The sequence below is a fragment of the Amphichorda felina genome (assembly GCF_050947745.1).
Source record: "Amphichorda felina strain 45539 chromosome Unknown scaffold_4, whole genome shotgun sequence".
Taxonomy (NCBI): Eukaryota; Fungi; Ascomycota; class Sordariomycetes; order Hypocreales; family Bionectriaceae; genus Amphichorda; species Amphichorda felina.
Window position 1 is genome coordinate 1,750,803 of NW_028145046.1, and position 20,195 is coordinate 1,770,997.

The 20,195-nt window shown below is 53.1% G+C and overlaps 6 protein-coding genes across 6 annotated transcripts; 3 read left to right on the forward strand and 3 right to left on the reverse strand.

Moving 5' to 3' along the window:
• Positions 1 to 4,399: 4,399 nt before the first annotated feature.
• Positions 4,400 to 5,821, reverse strand: ACO1O0_004325 (fungal specific transcription factor domain-containing protein; the record flags this gene model as incomplete). The annotated part of the gene is made up of 4 exons (XM_083193765.1): positions 4,400 to 4,654; positions 4,727 to 5,066; positions 5,124 to 5,596; positions 5,651 to 5,821. The coding sequence occupies 4 exons, from the start codon at positions 5,819 to 5,821 to the stop codon at positions 4,400 to 4,402; spliced, it is 1,239 nt and encodes a 412-aa protein (XP_083050713.1).
• Positions 5,822 to 7,646: 1,825 nt separating this feature from the next.
• ACO1O0_004326 (uncharacterized protein) lies at positions 7,647 to 8,744 on the forward strand (the record flags this gene model as incomplete). The annotated part of the gene is made up of 2 exons (XM_083193766.1): positions 7,647 to 7,691; positions 7,764 to 8,744. The coding sequence occupies 2 exons, from the start codon at positions 7,647 to 7,649 to the stop codon at positions 8,742 to 8,744; spliced, it is 1,026 nt and encodes a 341-aa protein (XP_083050714.1).
• Positions 8,745 to 10,506: 1,762 nt separating this feature from the next.
• ACO1O0_004327 (tetratricopeptide repeat protein) lies at positions 10,507 to 11,869 on the forward strand (the record flags this gene model as incomplete). Its single annotated transcript, XM_083193767.1, is given in 3 exon segments — positions 10,507 to 10,949; positions 11,052 to 11,835; positions 11,855 to 11,869. 3 exon segments carry the CDS (start codon positions 10,507 to 10,509, stop codon positions 11,867 to 11,869), a joined length of 1,242 nt encoding a protein of 413 aa, XP_083050715.1.
• Positions 11,870 to 14,361: 2,492 nt separating this feature from the next.
• On the reverse strand, positions 14,362 to 15,546 carry ACO1O0_004328 (beta-lactamase/transpeptidase-like protein; the record flags this gene model as incomplete). The annotated part of the gene is made up of 1 exon (XM_083193768.1): positions 14,362 to 15,546. One exon carries the CDS (start codon positions 15,544 to 15,546, stop codon positions 14,362 to 14,364), a length of 1,185 nt encoding a protein of 394 aa, XP_083050716.1.
• Positions 15,547 to 16,532: 986 nt separating this feature from the next.
• Positions 16,533 to 17,694, forward strand: ACO1O0_004329 (uncharacterized protein; the record flags this gene model as incomplete). Its single annotated transcript, XM_083193769.1, has 3 exons — positions 16,533 to 16,677; positions 16,732 to 16,913; positions 16,969 to 17,694. 3 exons carry the CDS (start codon positions 16,533 to 16,535, stop codon positions 17,692 to 17,694), a joined length of 1,053 nt encoding a protein of 350 aa, XP_083050717.1.
• Positions 17,695 to 17,801: 107 nt separating this feature from the next.
• ACO1O0_004330 (NADP-dependent oxidoreductase domain-containing protein) lies at positions 17,802 to 18,812 on the reverse strand (the record flags this gene model as incomplete). The annotated part of the gene is made up of 3 exons (XM_083193770.1): positions 17,802 to 18,511; positions 18,565 to 18,685; positions 18,759 to 18,812. The coding sequence occupies 3 exons, from the start codon at positions 18,810 to 18,812 to the stop codon at positions 17,802 to 17,804; spliced, it is 885 nt and encodes a 294-aa protein (XP_083050718.1).
• Positions 18,813 to 20,195: the final 1,383 nt, after the last annotated feature.

Sequence of the window (20,195 nt, forward strand, 5' to 3'; positions counted from 1 at the left end):
CCATACGACCATTCCGATACCTGAGGTCTATGCGGTTCATACTTGGAAGGATCGCATCTATATTGAAATGGCATACATCAAGGGAGATAGCCTCGATGACGCTTGGAGGACCAAGGGCGCCTTGACGGCAGAGCAGAAAAAGGTCATTTTTGCGGACATCAACCAATACGTTTGCATTCTCCGCGGGCTAAAACCTCCATCGGAGGATCTGGTCGCCTCGGCTTTTCAAAACCCGGCCTACGATTGCCGAATCGGCTTCCGTTTTTTCGGTCCTATGAACCATCGTGAGTTTCAGTCACTAACGCGGCAACACCTACGATTCGAAGACATCGGGCTCCTCGGCAAGGAGGTGGAAAAGATAAATACAACCCGATATGGGACACATTTCACGCACGGCGACCTGATCCCAAGAAATATTATCGTCAGGAACGGTCGCGTCGCGGCCCTCATCGACTGGGGATTTTCAGGATGGTATCCAGAATATTGGGAGTTCACCAAGGCACACTACGACTATTTCCCAAGCGAAGAGTGGTATGAATACCTCCGCCAAGCACTTCCCTGTTATGATGTCGAGCTTGCCGCGGAGCGAACTCTTTGGACAAGGCTTCCTGAACCGGGAACTCACACCGTCAGCTACTACGACGGCCAGTATTACGAAAATACAGGATCAAAGCCCTCGCCGGCTTGGGTGGATGCAAGAGCAGGTCGTCAACTGACAGATCTCTGGTCTCTAGTGGAGTTCTGAGGTAGTGTCACACCATGTCAATGTCAACCGAGGGTTTCCATGGAAATGACACCGGAGGCCTGTTGGTAGCGAACCCCGTAAGCGCCTGTGTCTGGCCTCTCCGATAGGCGCCGTGGAAGACCGAGCGGAGCAACCGTGCAGTGGGTCACATACGCACTCTCTGTCCAGCATGTCTTCCAGCAATGCCCACCCTTTCCACCTAGATTGAGCCTGAAAGGTGACCGCATGGGAGCATCGGCTACGGGTGCTTTCATCTGGGGCTCTGAAAAAGTTGATGGGTGCGGACCCGAACTGCCATCATTTCGGCAGAAGGTGAACATCAGGGTTGCTCGGCGTGAACCGATTCGGCTACCCATCTTGGAGAGGGACGACGTGAAACCTGCCTGCACGGTATGCTTCTCACAAGAGGATGGCTATCTCACTATCCTGATACTGGCCTGGACATACATTGGGCTGTGAATCCCAGACGAAACTTGGGGAGAATACCATGTTCTCGCCTTCTTCTGCATCCGTAACAACATTGTCGACCAGAGCCACGCTGCCTTGGCCTCCGCCCTTCTGCTGCCATCGATGAATGCATGTTGCCCTGTAAGATTGCCTGCTCTAAGAGTCGACATCTAGAACAATCCAACAAATCCTCCAAGCTGCTGTCCCGGCGGCAGTCTTGGTCATGACTGGGTGCGTGTGGACAATCACATAGACAAGCTTCTCACGCTGAGCTGCCACATTAGAGGGATACATGCTATGCTACTGAACATCTTCTATGAGCCTGACATTGAATGCAACGTCTCGTGCGGATGAGTGCAGACTTCTTTTTCTATTGCAGTCAGGCTACCACAATCGGACCCCGGTGTTTCAATTATGAGGGGATTCTCTTTTAGGTATAGAGCAGGGAGGAAAAAGAAACTGACCCATGTGAATAATTTTTATGATTGCGTAAGTTTATGTGACGGGATTGTCTTAAGGTGGAGGAGGCACGAGCTGAAGGCCGGAAGTGGCAGCACATATTCCGTACTACAGGTATTATACCGATGGTGATTGGCGACAATACGTTGTGCAAGTTTCTGGTCTCAACACCTGAAACTCAGTATAAAAAAAAAGACGAAAGGGTTGATGGAATCATGAAAGTGTCCTGGAGCGGAATGGTGAATCCCTCAGGGGCCCCGGACTAGTCTCCGGTCTCCGGTCTCCGGTTTTCGGCCGGCGTTGCGGACGTGCCGAGCGGCGAACACCGTCCCCCACATTTCCCGTCTCCGGTCCGGTGGATATATGTATAGATGCCCGTCATGTCGTCGCTACTCTAGGTAGCTGCCCCTAATAAACTACACATTTGTGTACCCGGCATGACTCGGGAATCTCGAACATAAATGACGGCAGATTCAGCGCAGGCGGCGACAAGTGTGGACGGATAATAAACGGCTGTCCTCCTGTCCTTCCTCCAGGGGTAGCGGCTTTGGGGGCCACCCAACGAGCTTGCGGTAGACAGACCAGTCGTGAAGATGTTCCTGTCCACGAACTGCTTGTCCAGGGTGTCATGGCTGGCAGGGCTGGTTGAAGAGGACAGAGTAGCCGCTGTAACGGCTTGCATCAACTCGGTCACCGTGATTGGATGGGAACCAGGCGAAACGTGAGCCTCTGAAGTAGAGCGTCGTTCCGTGAAACGTAGCCAATATCCTAGACGGCCCCAATGTTCAGCGCGGAAGCTGCTAAGACCAGGCTCTGCCTATACTGTACGAATGCATCCAGGAAGATATTTGTGCCGGCATAGTTTGCCTGTCCCGCCGGACCAAAAACTCCAGATATAGAAGAAAACATGACAAAGAAGCCTAGTTGAACTCCGGCGGCGACGGTTGCGTTATGGAGGTCCCATATCTCCTAGACCTTGGGCCTGAGCACAGCGTTCCACTAGTCGATGCTCATCCGAGAGAAGTTCTGGTCGCGTAAGACCATGGAGCATTGGAAGACTCCTTTGAGTTTAGGGGCCTGTGTGATATAGCCATATCAACTTCATCTGCGTTGGCCACGCCCCCCCGGAGAGTCAAATCTCCCCACCCATACTCTCGAGCTCTTTGACGTAGGTAGAGTCCTTTGAGCGTGTACCAGCGCTTTGGGAAAGGAACACGAGCCGACGAGCGTTATGCTCAATCAAGTGGCGCGCGACCCATCGCCTTAAGACCACTAAGACCTCTTACAAGCAGGTAAGAGGCTTCGGGTCCAAGACCAACTTCTTGGGCGTCTTAACGGAGTCTATATCAATCTTAGAGCCCCCATCTGATTTCCTCCTGAGATGACAACCTTGCCTAAGTGCTGACCTTGCTACACATATAGGAAAGCGTATCGGATAGCGGAAGCATAAAAGGTCTTCTTAAGCGTGATTGGGGAAAGATGGCCTCCGTGATACTATCGCACGATTTCTTTTAACAGTCTACAGAGGGAGTAAGGGAGAGCATCTTATCACGTCGCGGGATGTAGACTTGCTCCTGAACTATGGACTGCCTCCTAGTCATGAGGGCCGCAAGGTCAAAACTAGCGTAGCTCTGCATTCCCAAGAAGGGCACCATATCGAGATTAGCGCCAATAAATTCTCGCTTGTCAATGTCGACGACTCTGCCGAACTCGTCTATATAACGCTAGGTGGCGTGGAGGAGCTCTCCAGAAAGCGAGTTCGGAGCTAGATCCACGCCCTTGCCGTTGGTCTCTCGTAGAACTCCGTCCAAGAACCCAGTATCTCTAGATCTGAATATGTGCTTCCTGAGGAGGCCAGACCTGCCCATCCAGTCCATGTAGTTTCTCATGTGGCTCCCATCCGTCGTAGCCCCGCTGACACGTCTTTGAGAATAGACCATGCACAGCCGACCGAGCTCATATAACGCTGGCATGTACAGTTCTCAAAGTAAATAGGACTCTATGAGGTACTTGACAACGAGAAAATTGATATGCGGAACCCAAGCTAGTCGCGCCGTGGTTAAAGGCTCGTCTATCTCCAATACTTCGACCTCCTAGAGAAGCGAAAAAGTGATGCTCTCGACATGGAGTATTGCCTGCCCTTTTTCGTTATACTTAGTCTAGCTGATAATTCCACCGGCTCCGTCGCTGGATGGCCAGACAAGCCTCGTGGAAGCCGATCATGGCTGCTGAGCAGGCTGTGCGGATATCGAGACTAATCCAAGTCAACTCTGCGTTAATGACATCTAGAACATCAGGGGCTATACCTAGGACCCTTGAGGTCCATCCCGTACTATATGCGGCTCGACACTTAGAGTCGTTATGGCCATCATCTCTGTAGACACCGGTCTGTGGATTGTCCCGGCTCTGTAGCTCAAGCTAATCCTCACAGATCCCAGCTCCTGGAACTCAGAGTAATACGCTGAGATATTGGGAAGTATTTATCTGTTGCGAACCTAGAGCTGCATTTTCTCCAAACAAGGGGCCTTTATACAAAGTTCCCATAGTGCACTAGTATTGTTGAGAATTCAAGATAAAATTTAAATCGCTAGACTGCGAAGAGAAGAACGGGCCACGAGGTGTAGTGCTGTCAAGGAACACACAAAATCATATGCGAATCATTTTACCCATCACGCCTCCCGCACATGCCTCCTCCGTTGATGTCCCTTCCCCCAGTGGTGCTCCACGCGGGACCTCCAACCTCCTAATCTAACAATGACCCTCGTTGGCTATCGCGCCTCCATTCGGTTCCGCAACGGTTGTATCATCAACAGCCCAGTCCGGGAACACGAAGCCAAAGGTAAGATTCGGCCCCGCCGCTCGCTTGGTCTGTTCTGGCTCCCCGTTGAGCTGTATGGCCGGATTGTGGACAGGGGTTTGGGATCCCACGGGCGTCTCCAAAGCAGTGCTGTTGGAAGGGAGGTGGCCCCGGCCAAAGCCCTCCATCTTGCCTGTAGAAGTGGCCTGGACTTGTATTAGTTACGCCCGTTGCGGATATCGCTCGCTAGCGACAACAGAGAGTCCCCCCCCACATACGTATATATCGCCAAGCTCCATATTCAAATCCCATTGCCCAAAGTCCCCGGAAGCCTGCAAAAGGCCGGGCAGAAAGAGCCCTGGGTTGGGGGTCAAGACCGCATCTTCTGGCACGGGCTCGCCAAACTGGACTTTGCGGACATAGCGCCGGGCGATGGTCGCGAATTCTGCGATAGTCCTGCCCGGCAGGGCACCATTGGATGCGATGTCTATGCGTGTGAAATACTCTGCGGCCTGGTCAAGGAGGGCTAGGTTTCGGTTGGTCTCGACATGTCGAGGGTAGTGGACGACCAAGTCGAATAAGACGAATATGGCTGACACGGGCATGATACCCGCCACGCTTGGAGCTCAATATCAGCATCAAAGCTTCAAAGGGCTGTGCATCTATCAGACTTACAAAACTGACATGTGCGGCGCAATGTCAATAAACGACACCAGCTCAATGACATTCTGAGCTGCGCCCATCAATTTCCCCTGGCTATCGGTGCATGTAGTGTCCAGACCATCACCGGGATCGACTCGTATAGATAGTCTCTCCACTGCTATGACGAGGTTGTAGTACAGGTACTGTGTCTGAATAGCAATCGACTTTGTGCTTAGACTTTCGAGTCGACTCAGTTGCAGCGTCTCTCCCGGGCGATACTCCACCGGCACATCCAGTCGCCATTCTTCCAAGCCGCTTCGTATGCGCTTAATAGACTCGAGAAAGGATGCTTTTGATTTCAACGTGGCTTCTGTGGAGAATAGAGAGGTGTAGGCTATCGACGAGAGCCTACCTAGACGGACAGCCGAAAGAAACCAGTTGTAGTCTCCAAAGACAGACTCGACCACATGGGGGACATTGCTGCTTATATCCTCGTCGGCAATCACCTAGTTGGAAATCAGCAACATGTCTGGAATCTCTGTGGAGAACATGGAGCACACCGAGCTGTTGCGCTCATAGAATGCCGTTGTCTTTTCAATGTAGTATATGGTCCAGAACGTCTTGAGATGGCTCTCTTTTGCGTTGCAAGGTCTTTGATAACGTAGATGCTGGGCCATCCTGCCGGCCTCGTAGATCAACGTCTGATCCAATTGAATGCAACATGCGCTCATGGCGAAGATGGACTATCGCTTTCGCGTCAATTTCATAGGCTCGTTGAATCGAGGGCAGAAATCCCTACCATGGCTGTTAGGGCCTAATGTGTGGCGTCTGTTAGTACCGCATCCACCAGGTAGCCTGACGAGCACTGGACGCACCTGAAGCTTAACGAGGGAGTACGAAGGAGCTATGAGATCAGAAACATATCCGAGGCAGGTGTGGAACAGTTCCCACGACTTCCCTAATCTTGGCACGAAGCTTCTACCGTCATGATATTGGCTGCCCAAGGCCAAGACAGCATGGTACAGAGCGGAAAATGCTTTGTTTGAGTTCAAAGTGTCTTCCATTTCCATATTGAGAACATCCGCAGCAAATTCCTCTCTGTCGAGAAACGGATAAACCGGGTGAAGGTTTTCAAAGTAAGCTTCAAAGGTTGATCAGTCTGATGCTAATAGGCCAGGCAGGAAAGACAAACCATTAGTATACATCTCCACCTCGTCTGCTGTTATATCAACTCTCACAGAAGGTTTCTCAAATTGAATCATGGTATAGTTTGACTCCAGTTTGACGCAGATACTCTTCGTCATCAGGCCTTCCAATCCATCGACAAGTTCCCTTAGGTCGTCTGTTTCGGGGCGTTGCGTCAACAGGGCCATCCTCTGACTAGAAAAGAACGGCATAGCCGAACTTGCAACTAAACCTGGGTAAGATATTGGTGAAGAGAAAATTGGGGGAAGTTAGCTTGCCTCGATCACTGCCGGCCTAAGAATGAAGTCAGACGGTATCTCAGCTTCATACATGGCCAAACTCAACGGACCTTGATGGTAGCTGACTCGTCGTACAATGGAGCGAGCTGGGACCCATGTCGTAGGAGGCGATCAATAAGGAGCTCTTTCTCCCCTTCCAGAGAGGGCTCAGTAAGGCAAGTGGTAATCTCTAGACGGTTCTCAGCAATAGTCGGGCACATTAAAGTCCTTGAAAGTCGCGAGGGCTGCCTACGTTGAGATCTTGCCCGGAACTTGCGTTTGATGAGACTGAAGTTGCAAGACTCGTTGCGGTTCTGGCAAAAGGCCACGGTCAAACCCCACACGAAACTCGGGGGTCGGGACGATGAACAATCTCACGATGCAATGAATACAGGTCTGCGGTTCCCATGGCGGTGCCGGGATCTGTGGTACTGTGTATTCATCGAGTGTCAGCCTCCTCCTTCGACAGCACAGCCTTTTAATCCGGAAATGGCGGCTTACCGATGCAGCGGGCTTTGCGGAGCCTGCACTGGTCGCAGGACTGGTTGATTCTAAGCATCTCTTCTTCTAGGCTTGCTGGATATTGGCTGCATTCCATGAGGAATGACGAACAGCTTGCAGGGACTATGGGAGGGGGGGGGGGGGGCATGTCCTGCTTGGGTCGATCTCCATTGTGCTGCAAGTGGCTGACTGTGTGCTTGGAAGGGGCTCGTAGCTTCAACTCTTGTCGTCTCCCCCCTGTTCATATTTCGCACGGTGTCAGCCGTCTGCATATGCCCGGGATCCCACACATGCATGTCCGACAGCACAGTATCCACCAAGCCAGCAAAAGATCCTCGAACTGTGTCAGCCAGGTGCATAATGATGCGACTCCAGAGGCTTGGTAATTACATACCTAGTAGGGTATTGGCACGTTCCAGAATAAGACCCTCTCGCTAATGGCGTTCCCTTTGGACGATGAATTGCCATGGAACAAATAAAGTATAAGACCACGGGCTTTCCGTCCTCTCCATGCGTGAGGAAAGCAGCCAACATCAATGCTCAAACATACATGTACCGGTGACAGTTGACACCACTACAGAAGGTAACCAAAATGACGAAGAAGCTCATCACTATCCTGGGCATTACCGGGACGCAGGTTTGTCCTCCAAGGCAGTCAACACCCTAACCACACATCGACCAATGGTGCTAACACTTTGATCTGCTTCAGGGGGGTTCCGTCGCCGAGCGGTTCTTAACCCACGCGGACTGGCGCGTCCGCGGACTCACTCGCAATCTTGCCTCTGACAAGGCAAAGGCCTGGGCGGGAAGAGGTGTCGAGATGGTCAAGGGAGACCACGACAATGCGCAATCATTGACAGCTGCCTTTCGAGGCGCCCACGCCATCTTCGCCGTCACGGACTGGGCGGGCAACCTGACTCGCATCAGCGACGACAAAGGGTTGCAAGAAAAGGCAAAGGCCGCTGGCAGATCGCTGGAGGAATATGCCGGAGACCTGGAGCGGGAGCAGGGCATAAACATTGCAAAGGCAGCTTCTGATCCAGCCGTGCTCTCCACCCTGGAGAGGTACGTCTTCTCCACGTTGACCGCAATGCAGAAGATCAGCGGCGGCAAGTACACGCATTCGTGGGAGTTTGACTCCAAGGCCGCGGCCGAGACCTATATCCGGGAGCATCTCCCGGAGCTTCGCGATCGGCTGAGCACCGTCACCATGGGCATCTTCCAGGAGACATGGAGGGACATTGCCGCCTTCAGACCACACAAGCTGCAGGACGGCACGTTTGAGTATGTGCGTTTGAAAACCTCGGGTACGCACGAGGCGAACCCTGAGGTGGTTGCTACGCGAGACACCGGCGCGTTTGTCGAAGCATTGGTTCTTCACCACCCGCCCGGCACGGACGTGCTGGGCGCCAGCGCTATCATATCCAAGCCAGACTACGCAGCGCTTTGGGGTAAGACCATGGGAGTTAAAGCAACAACGAGAGACGTGGAGGAGGAGGAGTATCTGCGCTACGTGCCGGAGGGCTTCGAGCTCACCCTACTAGACGACGTCAGGTTCTTTGCAGAGTTTGGATACGCCGGTGGAAATCCCAAAGTCAAGACTCCGGCTGAGCTTGGGATCGAGACAACTTCGTTGGAGGAATGGTTTCAGAGCCAGGATTGGAGCGCAGTGTTGAGCGGGGAACTCTAAGCTGGCCTGGAGACGAGGATGTACGTGTGCAACCCTCTCTTATTAAACGTGGTAGGCTAGATTCCCAGAGCGGATGCACCAGATGATATCTATGCCCGATACTCTCAACACGAAATTTTCCAACATGCTATGTTGTATGACTCTTGGCTTGAGAGCATTGAAGGAATTTTCATTACGCGCTATCTACCTTCGACGGGAGGCCCCTCAACGGGATGCTATCGCTGTACACCTCTTCGACATGGCGCGGACAAGGGAGCGGCCCTTCCCCCCTTCTGCTCCTCCAGAAATTTGTTGCTTGCACAATCTCCGGGCATCCCCGTAGAAGCCATCCCCATTTACGCAAGAACGGCAGACTTATTTCCCAGCTCCAAGGGTCGGACGGCTCTCCCCAGACAACGAGACCGGCCCACTCGCTTCTCCCCCCTCCCACCTCCAGCACATCATTGTACAGATCCTGCTCGTCTTCAGCCGTAAGGAATTGCGAAGCCGCCAATATGTTGTCTCGCAAGATGGGTAGCGGGAAGAGATCAAGCCAGGGGTGGTGTCTTGTCCTCAACTGCAGGCTAGTAGGAGCGAGGCTCGGTGGGACGGCGGCTGTGTTGGCTGCCCCTGGATTCAGACTCGGCCCACCACGGCCAAACGGGGAGATGACTTCGCAGAGCAGCCAGTCGAACGTAAACCCCAGAGACGAAGCGTTCCGTGTCATGCCATTGATGAGGTTGAGTTGTATGAGTTTCAGGCGGTGATCGGCACATGGCGCGGCCGTCGCATAGCTCTCGAGTGCGTGCTCAGCGAAGCGCTTCAGCACGGCTCGGTTATACGTGATGTTGTCAGCCGTGCAGTATTCGAAGTTTGCTTCGAGCTTTTCTAGTGGGCAGGCTGTCGCATCGCCCTGCGGAGGACTAGAGACGGATGGGCAAGAAATGGCCTTGCAAGGAGAGGGGCTTGAGCTTAGAGACTCTAGATTAGGGGTGGAGTCCACGAGATCTGGAGTCCAAGTGCTGGCGGCAGCAACTTTACTTCTCTTCCTCTGTCGAGCTAGATTCTGGTGAGCATTGTCCTGTCTGACGCGGCGCACGAGGACGTACATATTCTCTTATTCAACCTGTTCTGTAGCTTCTTTCGTTCTTTCTGGCTTGTGATGCCGGACCAGTCTTCGCCAGCTCTTCGGATATGTAGCTCATGTGGCTTTTGCTGCAGCTCGACAAGGAAAACCTGAGCAGTGGACGCAATGCCATTCGTGGTCGCCATGGCGAGTGCTTGGTTGGCAAGGGGTTCACAACGATCGAGGGCTAAGATCGGCCAGCGTCACGCCGGCTATATTATAGTATAACATGCACCTAGTTGATCCTCAGGATTGTGAACATTGTTGATGAGGTGAGGATGTTGTTGAATCTGAGTAGTGTAAGGTGAGTTGGTGCCCTTTTCATTGATCCCTGCAGGCTGCAGCCACTGTTGGCAGGATGCAGATTCAGCCTCTCTCTCTCTCACACATCACTCCACTAACCGTTCCATCTCTCAATGCAGCAGTCATCTGCTTATTAATATCCCACCGTAGGGTGTTTTAAATAGTAGGTGGCCTGAGGGGTGTCCCGACTTACGTATACGGTATCCCTGTACTCGTAGTTCGTAGATCATGGGACGCCCGCCACAGTCGCCAGCCTTGCGACCTGGGAAGGCTCTCTCCCCGCATCGCATTATCCAGGCGAGACTTTAGGTACATGTACTTACGGCGGTCGACTACGGTGTAGAGCAGCGCACAATGGATCCTTTCTCGGTTACGGTGGGCGTCGTTGGCCTGATCGCCACCAGCTCCAAGATCGTCGTCTCTCTCAAAGACCTTGTGGACTCGGCTCAGGGCGTCAACACCAGGATTGAGCTGATGATATCCGAGGTTGAGCTGCTAAAGCGCGCGCTCCAGTCCATGAAGACTACACTAGAGGCCGATACGCTGCAGCCCTTCTTCCAATCGACGGGCCACTTGGCTGAGCACTGGGCCAACATCTCGGCGTGTTTGCGCGACGGAGAGAAAATGCTAAGCGACTTGGATTCCATTCTCGCCGGTATCAACAAGTCAGTCAGAGTCCTCGATTCTACGAGGAAGGCCATGCGCCTGAATTCGGCATGGGAGGATGTAGAGTCCTACCAGCAACGCTGCCGGTCTTGCCGGGAGACGATCCAGTTGTCGCTGCAAGCTGCACTCTTGTGAGTATCCTTCCTCTGCGGCTTGTTTCTGGCCTTGGATACGTCGGGGATCGTCCAGATTCAATGGTCAAGACCGGTAAAGGGCTGACGCTCTGATACTAGATGGGGTCAAGTCTCCTCGAGGCAGCTGGAAAACGCTAGCACAATCAACTTGGCTGAGCTCACACAGTCCATTCAACGCTTGGCAGATTTTGTTTCCCTGCGGATGGCATCGCTCGACAGGAGAGGGGAAGCGGAAACTGCCAATATAGAAGAGTTGTCCAGCCTCCGCAACCAGAGGACTTGTGTCCAGTCTTCAGCAAATATCGTGTCGTCTACCTGCTCACTGGCAACCGATGACGAAGAGTCTGTGGCGGCGGCCTCGGATCTACATGGGATATTCAACCATCAACCGAACCAGCTAACATTAGCGTGGACTGTTGAGATGTCCAAGCTAGATCTTGCCATGTACGCAGACAAAGACGTCCCTCCGCTTCGCCGACCTTCCTCCGTGCCGGCAATCTCCGTCTCCACCGCTATTGAGGAGTCGGATTCGGATGGCGAGATTGAGGCCGAGATTGTGCACCTCCATGTTAGTAAAGGCCGCGAGGCACTTCGGGCCGGTAACTATGAGGAAGCTGAGCGACTGCTCAGTAGAGGCATTGACCGGGTGAGGAGGTCCAAGAGCAGGCACCTGAGCTCATCCATGCAGACGGAGGCTTTGGAGGAGCTCGCAACCCTGTACAAGCAACAAGAGAAATGGCAGGAGGCAAAGGATACTATTATTCAGAAGCTAGGTGTTCTGTCTAGGACTGCCACGGCTGATTCAACAGACATTCTCCAAGAGAAGCTGGCACTGGCCAAGGTCCTGCTACTTCTTGACGATACAGTACAGGCCAGGCTGCATGTGAGAGCCTGCGTTAAAGGGTACCGAAGACTAGGACATGGTGGCCGAGATGGACTCGATAATTCGTTGCAGGCCATGGTCGATATATGCAGAAGTGAGGGGGATGCGGATGGCGAGGAGGAGTACACCATGCTGCTCTCTTCACCTGATATCCCCTGCGCCGACTCGCAGCCATCGCCCGCAGCATCACAGGTGTCGCAGTTCAAAACGAAGTCTACGCCCCGTTCCCCGGAAGACAAGCCAGCGGAAGATCTCGAAACAACTTCGCGGCTTCTTCCATCGCCTGGAACGACCCTGGCGCTATGGGAACCGCTAGAGTTTCAGTCGGCAAATCTGGACCTGAGCTTTTCAGAGCACCTCACGTCTCCGATAACCACAACCACTTCTGGATTCATACCAGGAGATACTGTGCCAATTCCCATAATAGCTACGCAGGACATGGACCCATCAGATACACCACTAACAAGAGCAAGCTCTGATTGCTTGAGGGTTTCAGAACCGGCCCGTTCACAGACGGATGATAGGGAGGCTCCCCGACATCCCTCCAGGGCAGAGAGTGTGGATAATCTCCACGATCTCGTACCCGCGAAGTCACTTCCACATCAGAATGAGTTCCATTATTCTCAGCAGAACGAGTATTCTGCAGAGCTAGAGAAGCTAGATGTCAGACCCATTTCACCCATGGGCCACGGAACCTCTCTCCTACCACCTACGGCCTTCTCTCATCATCGATCGGTAAGATTATACAGAAACCCACTTACCAATTATTACCTTTGCACGTTAGCTCTGCCTACTCACCTAGAGCTACTCTCACTCTACTTAGTTGGTTAAATAGCGGCAAAATGCTGACTAGAGCACTAGGTATCTAATCCGGAAACAATGAATTGGAACAAAATGCTCAACCCAGAGCTACCACAAACAGACGCTGATGCCTCGGATAGAAATTCCACGCTCTTTAACACACCTTTCACTCGTGGACATTCAGTTGACGGGCACAGTTCCTCTCGGCATATAGACGCCGACTTGCCTCGACACACGGGTAGCAAATTGCCAACGCTCAATCCCAGAGTGAGAGCACTCTTCATTGGCGCAACCTACTGCGGGAAAACTTCGCTCATAACGTTTGTCTATCTGTCATTCTTTTCTAGCTAGTGCCCGTTTAACTCGGCCGTTTTGCTAATACATCCTCTGATAGGCACTACACGCAAGGAGCAGGAACTTTGGCTGGAACGGTAAGTCTTCTCGGATCACACAGGAAAGAGTGCCGCCTGTGCCCATGAAAATTGCCTAGATAATTGCGTGTATCTAACGCTGGATTTTGTGAAAACAATGCAGCACGATGCCACGCCGTCACTAGTACCACACATCACATCCTGTCCATTACCGTTGTGGCCGCAGCCCGTTGAGCTTGTCCTATGGGACAGTCCAGGACCCGTTGACGAGAATCTCATTCCAAAATTGGTCGAAACGATTGCGGAACAGATACACTGCGTGGTTCTGTGCTTCGCTGTGGACGAGCCGGACTTGATATCGGATGTAGACACTATGGTACGTGCATCCCACCGCACCCGGACGGTGTGAGCTTTTTATTCAGGTTACCGATATGGGGACTAATTCATGACTTCTCGAGCTTTAGTGGGCACCTCAAATTCGATCCATCTTTCCCAACAGGCCCATTGTCCTTGTCGGCACCAAGACCGACCTTCGAACGGGTCCCTACGTCGGAAAAGGTTTCGCTGCTCCAATGGACCAGCCATGCAGCCGTCGCGAAGTAAGAATAAAACCACAGGACTTGGAGGACTTGTAGCCTGGAACTGGCTATACAGAAACCTTTCACCCTCATTCAGTAAAACTTGCACGATACCTTGGCTGACATGCTCTCCGTGATGCAGGGACTTCACCTCCAAGCCAGGATAGGGGCGACAGGCTACTTTGACTGCTCTGCCAAGACTGGTGAGGGAGTTCTGGAGCTGGCAAGGGAGATTACAGCTCAGGGGATTCAATATCAGCATTTGATTGGCGATCAAAGCCCATTGAAGGGCTTGTGGAGAAAAGGGACCACGTGGTTCAAGAGGAGATCAAATATCTCATAACCGGTGGTTGTAGCGGGGTTTTGGTTTCTTGACAATGGCCTTCTTGTGTACATTTCCGGGGGCCTTGAAGTGTATAGCATAGATCATAGTAAGACAGTAATAATTTACCAATCCTCTTTAAATATGGGTGCGCGGATTATACCGAAGAGGCATTTCCAATGTCCCCTTTTCAACGGGAAGCCATGCGTTGGAAATGAATCTACTCACTGGTTTCCTGTTCCATAGCAATCGAATTCTAAACTATTCATAATTTGACAATACTGGCGTATTAATCATGAGTTTGCCCTCCGTCATATAAAAGGTATCCTTGTCGTCACGAAACTGTTTATGGAAAGTTCTCGAGAAGGATACCGGGAAACACGGCTCCAACGACCTCCTTGACGCCATCCTGTGACACCACCCAAGAAAGCTCGTCGGTTGCCAAACAACGCAATTAGGCAGCTATGGCAACTCCAAGTATCTCATAAACCGCCTTAATATACGCTGCCGGGGAAGGATGCTCTGCATTCAGCATCCTGTTCATCGTATACGCAATTGTGAGCCTCCTGTCGCTATCCACAACCACTATCGAACCACCCCATCCGCTACCCCATCCAACACTGCCCCCCGGCAGCATGCCTTGGGCGATCCCCGACCCAGGTCCCGTGAGGTATATCCCAAGTCCGCGCCTCCCGCTCCGCCCCGTCACCAAATCCGTCCCAATCGCATGCTCAGTAAGCGCCAGTTTCACCGTCTCGGCCGACAGCAGGCGATGGCCACCCTCCGCACACGTGCCGCCAAGCGAGAAGCAGGACAGGATCTTGACTAATGCCCTGGCGTTTGTGTGGCCGTTGACCGAGCCTAACGCACTAGACCGCCAGAGCACAGTGTTTGCGTCCTCGGCTCTGGGCATGGGGTTGCAAAGCGTGCGCACGACGATCGAGTCCTGCTCATACCCCAGCTTGCTCAGCGCCTCCTGGATCGAAGGTCCCGGTGGAGGCACGACGGGAGCCACCCGGTCCCAGTCCTCCTCGCGACACCCGAGCTGGAAGTCGGCCCCGTCGCCTAGCGGCCGGCAAATCTCCTCGGCTACGAACTTGTCGATGGACATGCCCGTCTTCCTTCGCACAAGCTCCCCGACGAGGAATCCCTGCGTCATGCCGTGGTATCCCATTGCGGTTCCGGGAGCCCACAACGTTGCCTGGTGTGCCAGCTTGCCGGTCGCCGTCTCGACGTCGCATACGTCCTCCAGCGTCATATCGTCCTGCCACGCGCTGAGGCCCGCGGTGTGGCTTAACACTTGGCCGACCGTGACCTCGGACTTGCCGTTCGCCGCAAACTCAGGCCAGTGCTGGGTCACCCTGTCCTCGGGCCGGAGCACACCGCGCGAGATGAGCATCAGGGCCGCCAGGTTGGTGACCAGTTTCGTGGTCGAGAAGACGTTTACCACTGTATCCCTTTGCCATGGTTTCTTGGTCGATGCGTCGGCGTAGCCCCCCCACAAGTCCACCACATTCTCCCCGCCGTTGATGTTAATGCACAGACTGGCCCCGATGTCTTGTCCGGACGTGATGAATTCTTGCATCAAGTCACGGAGCTTGGAAAACCGGGCGTCGCAGTGGCCTTGGACCTGAGCCATCCTGATGGATATTATATACGTGGCAGCGATTGTCGAATACAAGCAACGAAGCCCCAATTCAGATGCAAGAAAGATGGGATTTTGGAAACCCCCCCACCCCGGGGGGCGACTTGGAAGGAGGGGGACTGACGGATCTGAGTGCCCCCAGGTACCTGATCAATCCACTAATAATAGTACTCATACGGAGTACTACTATCCTACTTACATCTGCAAACATACCTACCTAGCGCGCAATACTAGGTGCCTGCTACAAGTCAACTATTCCTGGTAAGAATAATACCAGGCATACAGAAAACTAGATAGTGTACATCGTACGGCGCCGTTTTGGGGATTTGGGGATCTCGATATACGACGTACTAATAGCGTCGAGCAAACTCAGGAGGAAAAAAAAAAAAAAGGCATCCTCATCACCGCCCGCTATCCCAGAGTCAAGCCGCTGTGTCTGATGAGTACGAATAGTTGTAGGTCGACGAATAGAGAATACCGGCTATTGTGATTTTATTTTATTCTTAAAGGTGTCCAGATGTTGTTCTGGCAGTGTTCATTCTCTGCCGTAGCGTCATCGTTCTTTTTGTCGCCCCTCACCACCACCTTAACGGTCGGAAGGTGGACCGATGGAATTGCGCTGCTGATGCCTGCAGCTGCCTGGAGCTGCCTGGAGCTGCCTGGAGCTCCCTACTCCAACCAACCAGGAACAACGCCACTCTTTCTACCGACTGACGACAAAGTAAAGTCAACGACACACCAAACCGCGGGTTGATTATTGCTGTATCGATCACGAAAGCGTTGCTTCCTCGCGCCTAACAGTGGGGGCTCTCTCATTGCCGATCGTCCGTCGCATTCGAACGTGCTTTCACTTCACATCGGCCTCTTGCTCCCTAGGACTTGACTTCACCCACACCTCGCACCCTGCTCCACCAGAGACCATCCATCTTGGCCCTGCCTCGAACATTCAGATTCAGGCCAGCCGTACTGCCTGGGTAGCCATGGCGCCGACAGAGCGCGTGCTCAAGTTCACCCGCAGCGATGACGCGTCGAAATACGTCCTGTTAAACGTCATTTTCAAGGGACCCAAGCCCCTCGACATCAAAATCCAGGCCACCGAGGGTGAGGCCGAGTACGGTGTCAGCAGTGAGTCCACCAGGCCATTGGCTCGTTCGCCCATCTGATGCCTCTCACCCCCAGTCAAGCACGGCAAGGTCGGCTCCTTGAGGGTCAAAAACTGCCCAGCCACCGAGTCGGAATGGCAACAGATTCTCGGGCGTCTCCTCCAGCAGGAGCCTCAGCCGGATATTCAAGCCACCGCCACCGTCTCTGAGGGCTCTTCCATATCTGTAGTCATCAGGAAGTCAATCCAGGGGATCACAGTAAGCCTCTCCACGCCCTCTCCACCTGTTAGGCGACCCTGCTCACAATTGGCAGCAACGCCTGGGATCCATCACGATCCCCGAAGTCCCCGGCGGAGAGCTCAATGTCCTTGACTGGTGCGCAGCCGCAGTTGATGCGGCGGTTGAGAACAAAACAGCCGCGTTCCAGGCATCAAGGAAGGCCGAGCAGCTGGAGAGCGAGGTGGCCGACCTCAAGGCGCAATTGGAAGAGCTCCTGAAGGCCAAGGATGAGGACGAGACGGCCCTGCTTCTCAAATTCCGCGACCTCCTCAACGAGAAAAAGGTCAAGATTCGCGAGCAGCAAAAGATCATTGCCTCAAATCCTACCACCGTCGCCGCCACATCACCCCCACCTGTCTCGCAAACAGCATTACCGGAACGGAGCCGCAAAGCAGCCAAATCTAGGCCCACGAAACGAAAGGCTCCCGTCGCCGTCGCCGAGGAGGACTCTTCGGATGACGGTTTCGAGGCCATGGAAGTGGACAAGGCTATCAAAAATGAGCCGGAGGAGACGGACAAAGGAACCGACACCGATGGTACGGCATCGACAGCAAGCGATGAGGATGAGGCCGCAGGGGAGAGTGCTAGCGGCCCCAACACAGCCGCGTTTTCTCAGCGTCCAAAGTCACCACCCAAGAAAGCAGCGGCGCAGCCTCCTCCCAAACGGAGCCTACCTTTCACGAAAGAAAAGCGGAAGCCTGCAGTTGCTGCCGCGCCTGCAGGTGAGGAGAGTGAGACAGAGTCGGATGACGAGCTATAAACACAAGCCAGTTTGAGTTTGCTTTATTGGACTGAAATCATCTCACCAACAACTAGTCTATATGAACAATACCCATCCGCCAATCACCAAGTGAAGGTTTTCTGTGTTCAACGGCGGTCGTCTGCGGCAAACTTCTCAGTCCAGAACGCTCGGAAGTGCTTTTGTTTTCCGAGCTCAGCAATCTCAGCAACCTCCTCGGGAGTCAGTTTGAAAGACGGGACCTTGGAGATGAAACTATCCAGCCTCTCCCGCTTGGAGCTGGTGGTAATAGCCACTAGACCCTGGTCGATACACCACCTCAGCCCAATCTCACCCTCGGTCACTCCGTACTTTTCAGCCAACTGCTTCCATAGCCCATCCACGGGGCCACCCTCGGCTCGGAAGAGGGGAGTAAGGGGCCCATAGCACGAGATGGCAATGTTGTTCTTTCGGTGATACTCGAGGAGGTCCCCGTGCTGGAGGTAGGGATGGAACTCGATGGAGTTGATGGCGGGGGGGATCTCGGCGACCTTGAGGATCGCATCGAGGTGCTCCTGGAGGAAGTTGGATACGCCAATGGACCTGGCTCGCCCAGATTTCTTGATGGCCTCCATGTCGGCCCACTGTTTTTGGAGGGCCTCGAGGTTGGCTGCGGGGAAGGGGGAATGGATCAGATAGAGGTCGACATAATCAACGCCCAGCTTCTTCAGAGACTTGTCGAACGCCTCGGGGATGGATGGGTCGATGTTGCCGGCGTACTTGGTGACAATGTACAGCTTCTCCCTGGGTACACCCGACTCCTTGATGCCGGCGCCCATTTCCTCCTCGTTTCCATACACTGATGACGGGTTGTCAGCCAGCTGTGCGTGACTCGGACGGCAGCACACTTACCTGCCGCGCCGTCAATGTGAGTGAACCCGGCGTCTATGGCCATCTTGGTAAGGTGGATGAGCTTTTCGTCAAATGGCTTGTTTGGGCCCTTGTACCAGGCGGTGCCCAGGCCATAGGCAAGCTGCAATGTGGTGGGGTTTTCAGTTGGGAGGTCGTCGATAAAGCCATGGCCAGCATTGGCGGGGAGGACTCACCATTGGGATCTCGTTGCCATCGTTCAGCTTGAGGTTGGGGATGGGGGACGTCATGGCGAAAGCTTTGGCGCTCAATGGGCGACAGTTGGACGTTGGTTCAAGTCAATGTCAATGTTGCTGCGTCTACGGGTTCCTAGCAGCAAGCAGTGTGAAGCGGGGAGGAACTTGTGTTTGTCGGCAAGATGTGCCGAGTTCAGAGTTCAGGGATGAGGGATGTCGACGTGGAGCTTTAGTACCTATACCACTAGTACCTAACGGTTTGTCTCAGCGCTTCCTTCGATGGCGCAACTGCTAGCTGTGACGAACCAGAATGGGCCCGTCTGCACCTCGTTTCTACTCCGCCAGTTCCGCAGACTGACCGGCAACAAGCGCCGGGTACGGGGTTGGGGGGGGGGCCTCGAAAGTTTGCTTCCTTTATTGGCCTACTCCATGGGTTTTGTGGGATCGTCACCCCAGCACATAGCCAGGAGGACGTGTTCCCCAGGGTCTGTCGATTTAAAGAGGCGACTTCTTTTACATAGTACATACTGATACATAATATGGGCTGATTTTCGGTGCTTGTAGTGGTTCCCGAATTATCTTTAATCCATACTGATACCAGACAATAATACCATCTTGGGAATGAAATTAAATACTGATAGTAACAGTGGTGACAGTGGGTCAGAGGGTGAAGACATTTGTGAGCGGGGTGACGACATCGTCGCGTAACAGTAATCGGCCAAGTATTCACGTATTATAAGCGTAACTACTATCCGTACAAGCGTATGCAGACCGCGAGAGTGACCAGGACTCTTTAATATTCATATCGGATTCATAGCCTCCAGAGGCTGGCGGAACTCCGTACCCGAAACATGGATGGAGTGCTTCGATTAGCGGTGTAGGGTAGGTAGCACTTCAATTCGATTGCGTGATCTGATAGTAAAAACTTGATACGAAGTATACTGCTGCGAAATGAAGTATTCCTCTAGGTTTCTCTCGTACAAGGAGATGGATATGTTTGGTGTACAAAGTGGGTAGGGTGAGTGGTAAGAGTGTCTCAAGTAATGTTGTGCGTACGGAGCAGAGTAATTTGGACTAGCAAGACCGATAAATAACAGCGCGGAGCAGCTTGCTTTAACATGAGATCAACACCAAAAACTCGTTCTACCATTTGATTTTTGGCCAGATTATGAGCCACTGTGAATTCACGTTACTCTAATGTGACTCTGTGACTAACTGTCTGCTTCTCAAGGGGCGCGTGGGGCATTTTGGGTATGTTCCTCTCCCGATTGGTGATGTCAGTCAGCTTAATGGACCGATGGTGTAATTGTCAGCACCTTGTGTTGATGGTCGCCACTCTAAACTAACCTCATCTTGCTCATCCCATCATCTAGGCTGGGGGTGTTTTCATTTTTGCCATCTCCACCCGGCAAAATTGACATAGCCACTCACTCACGT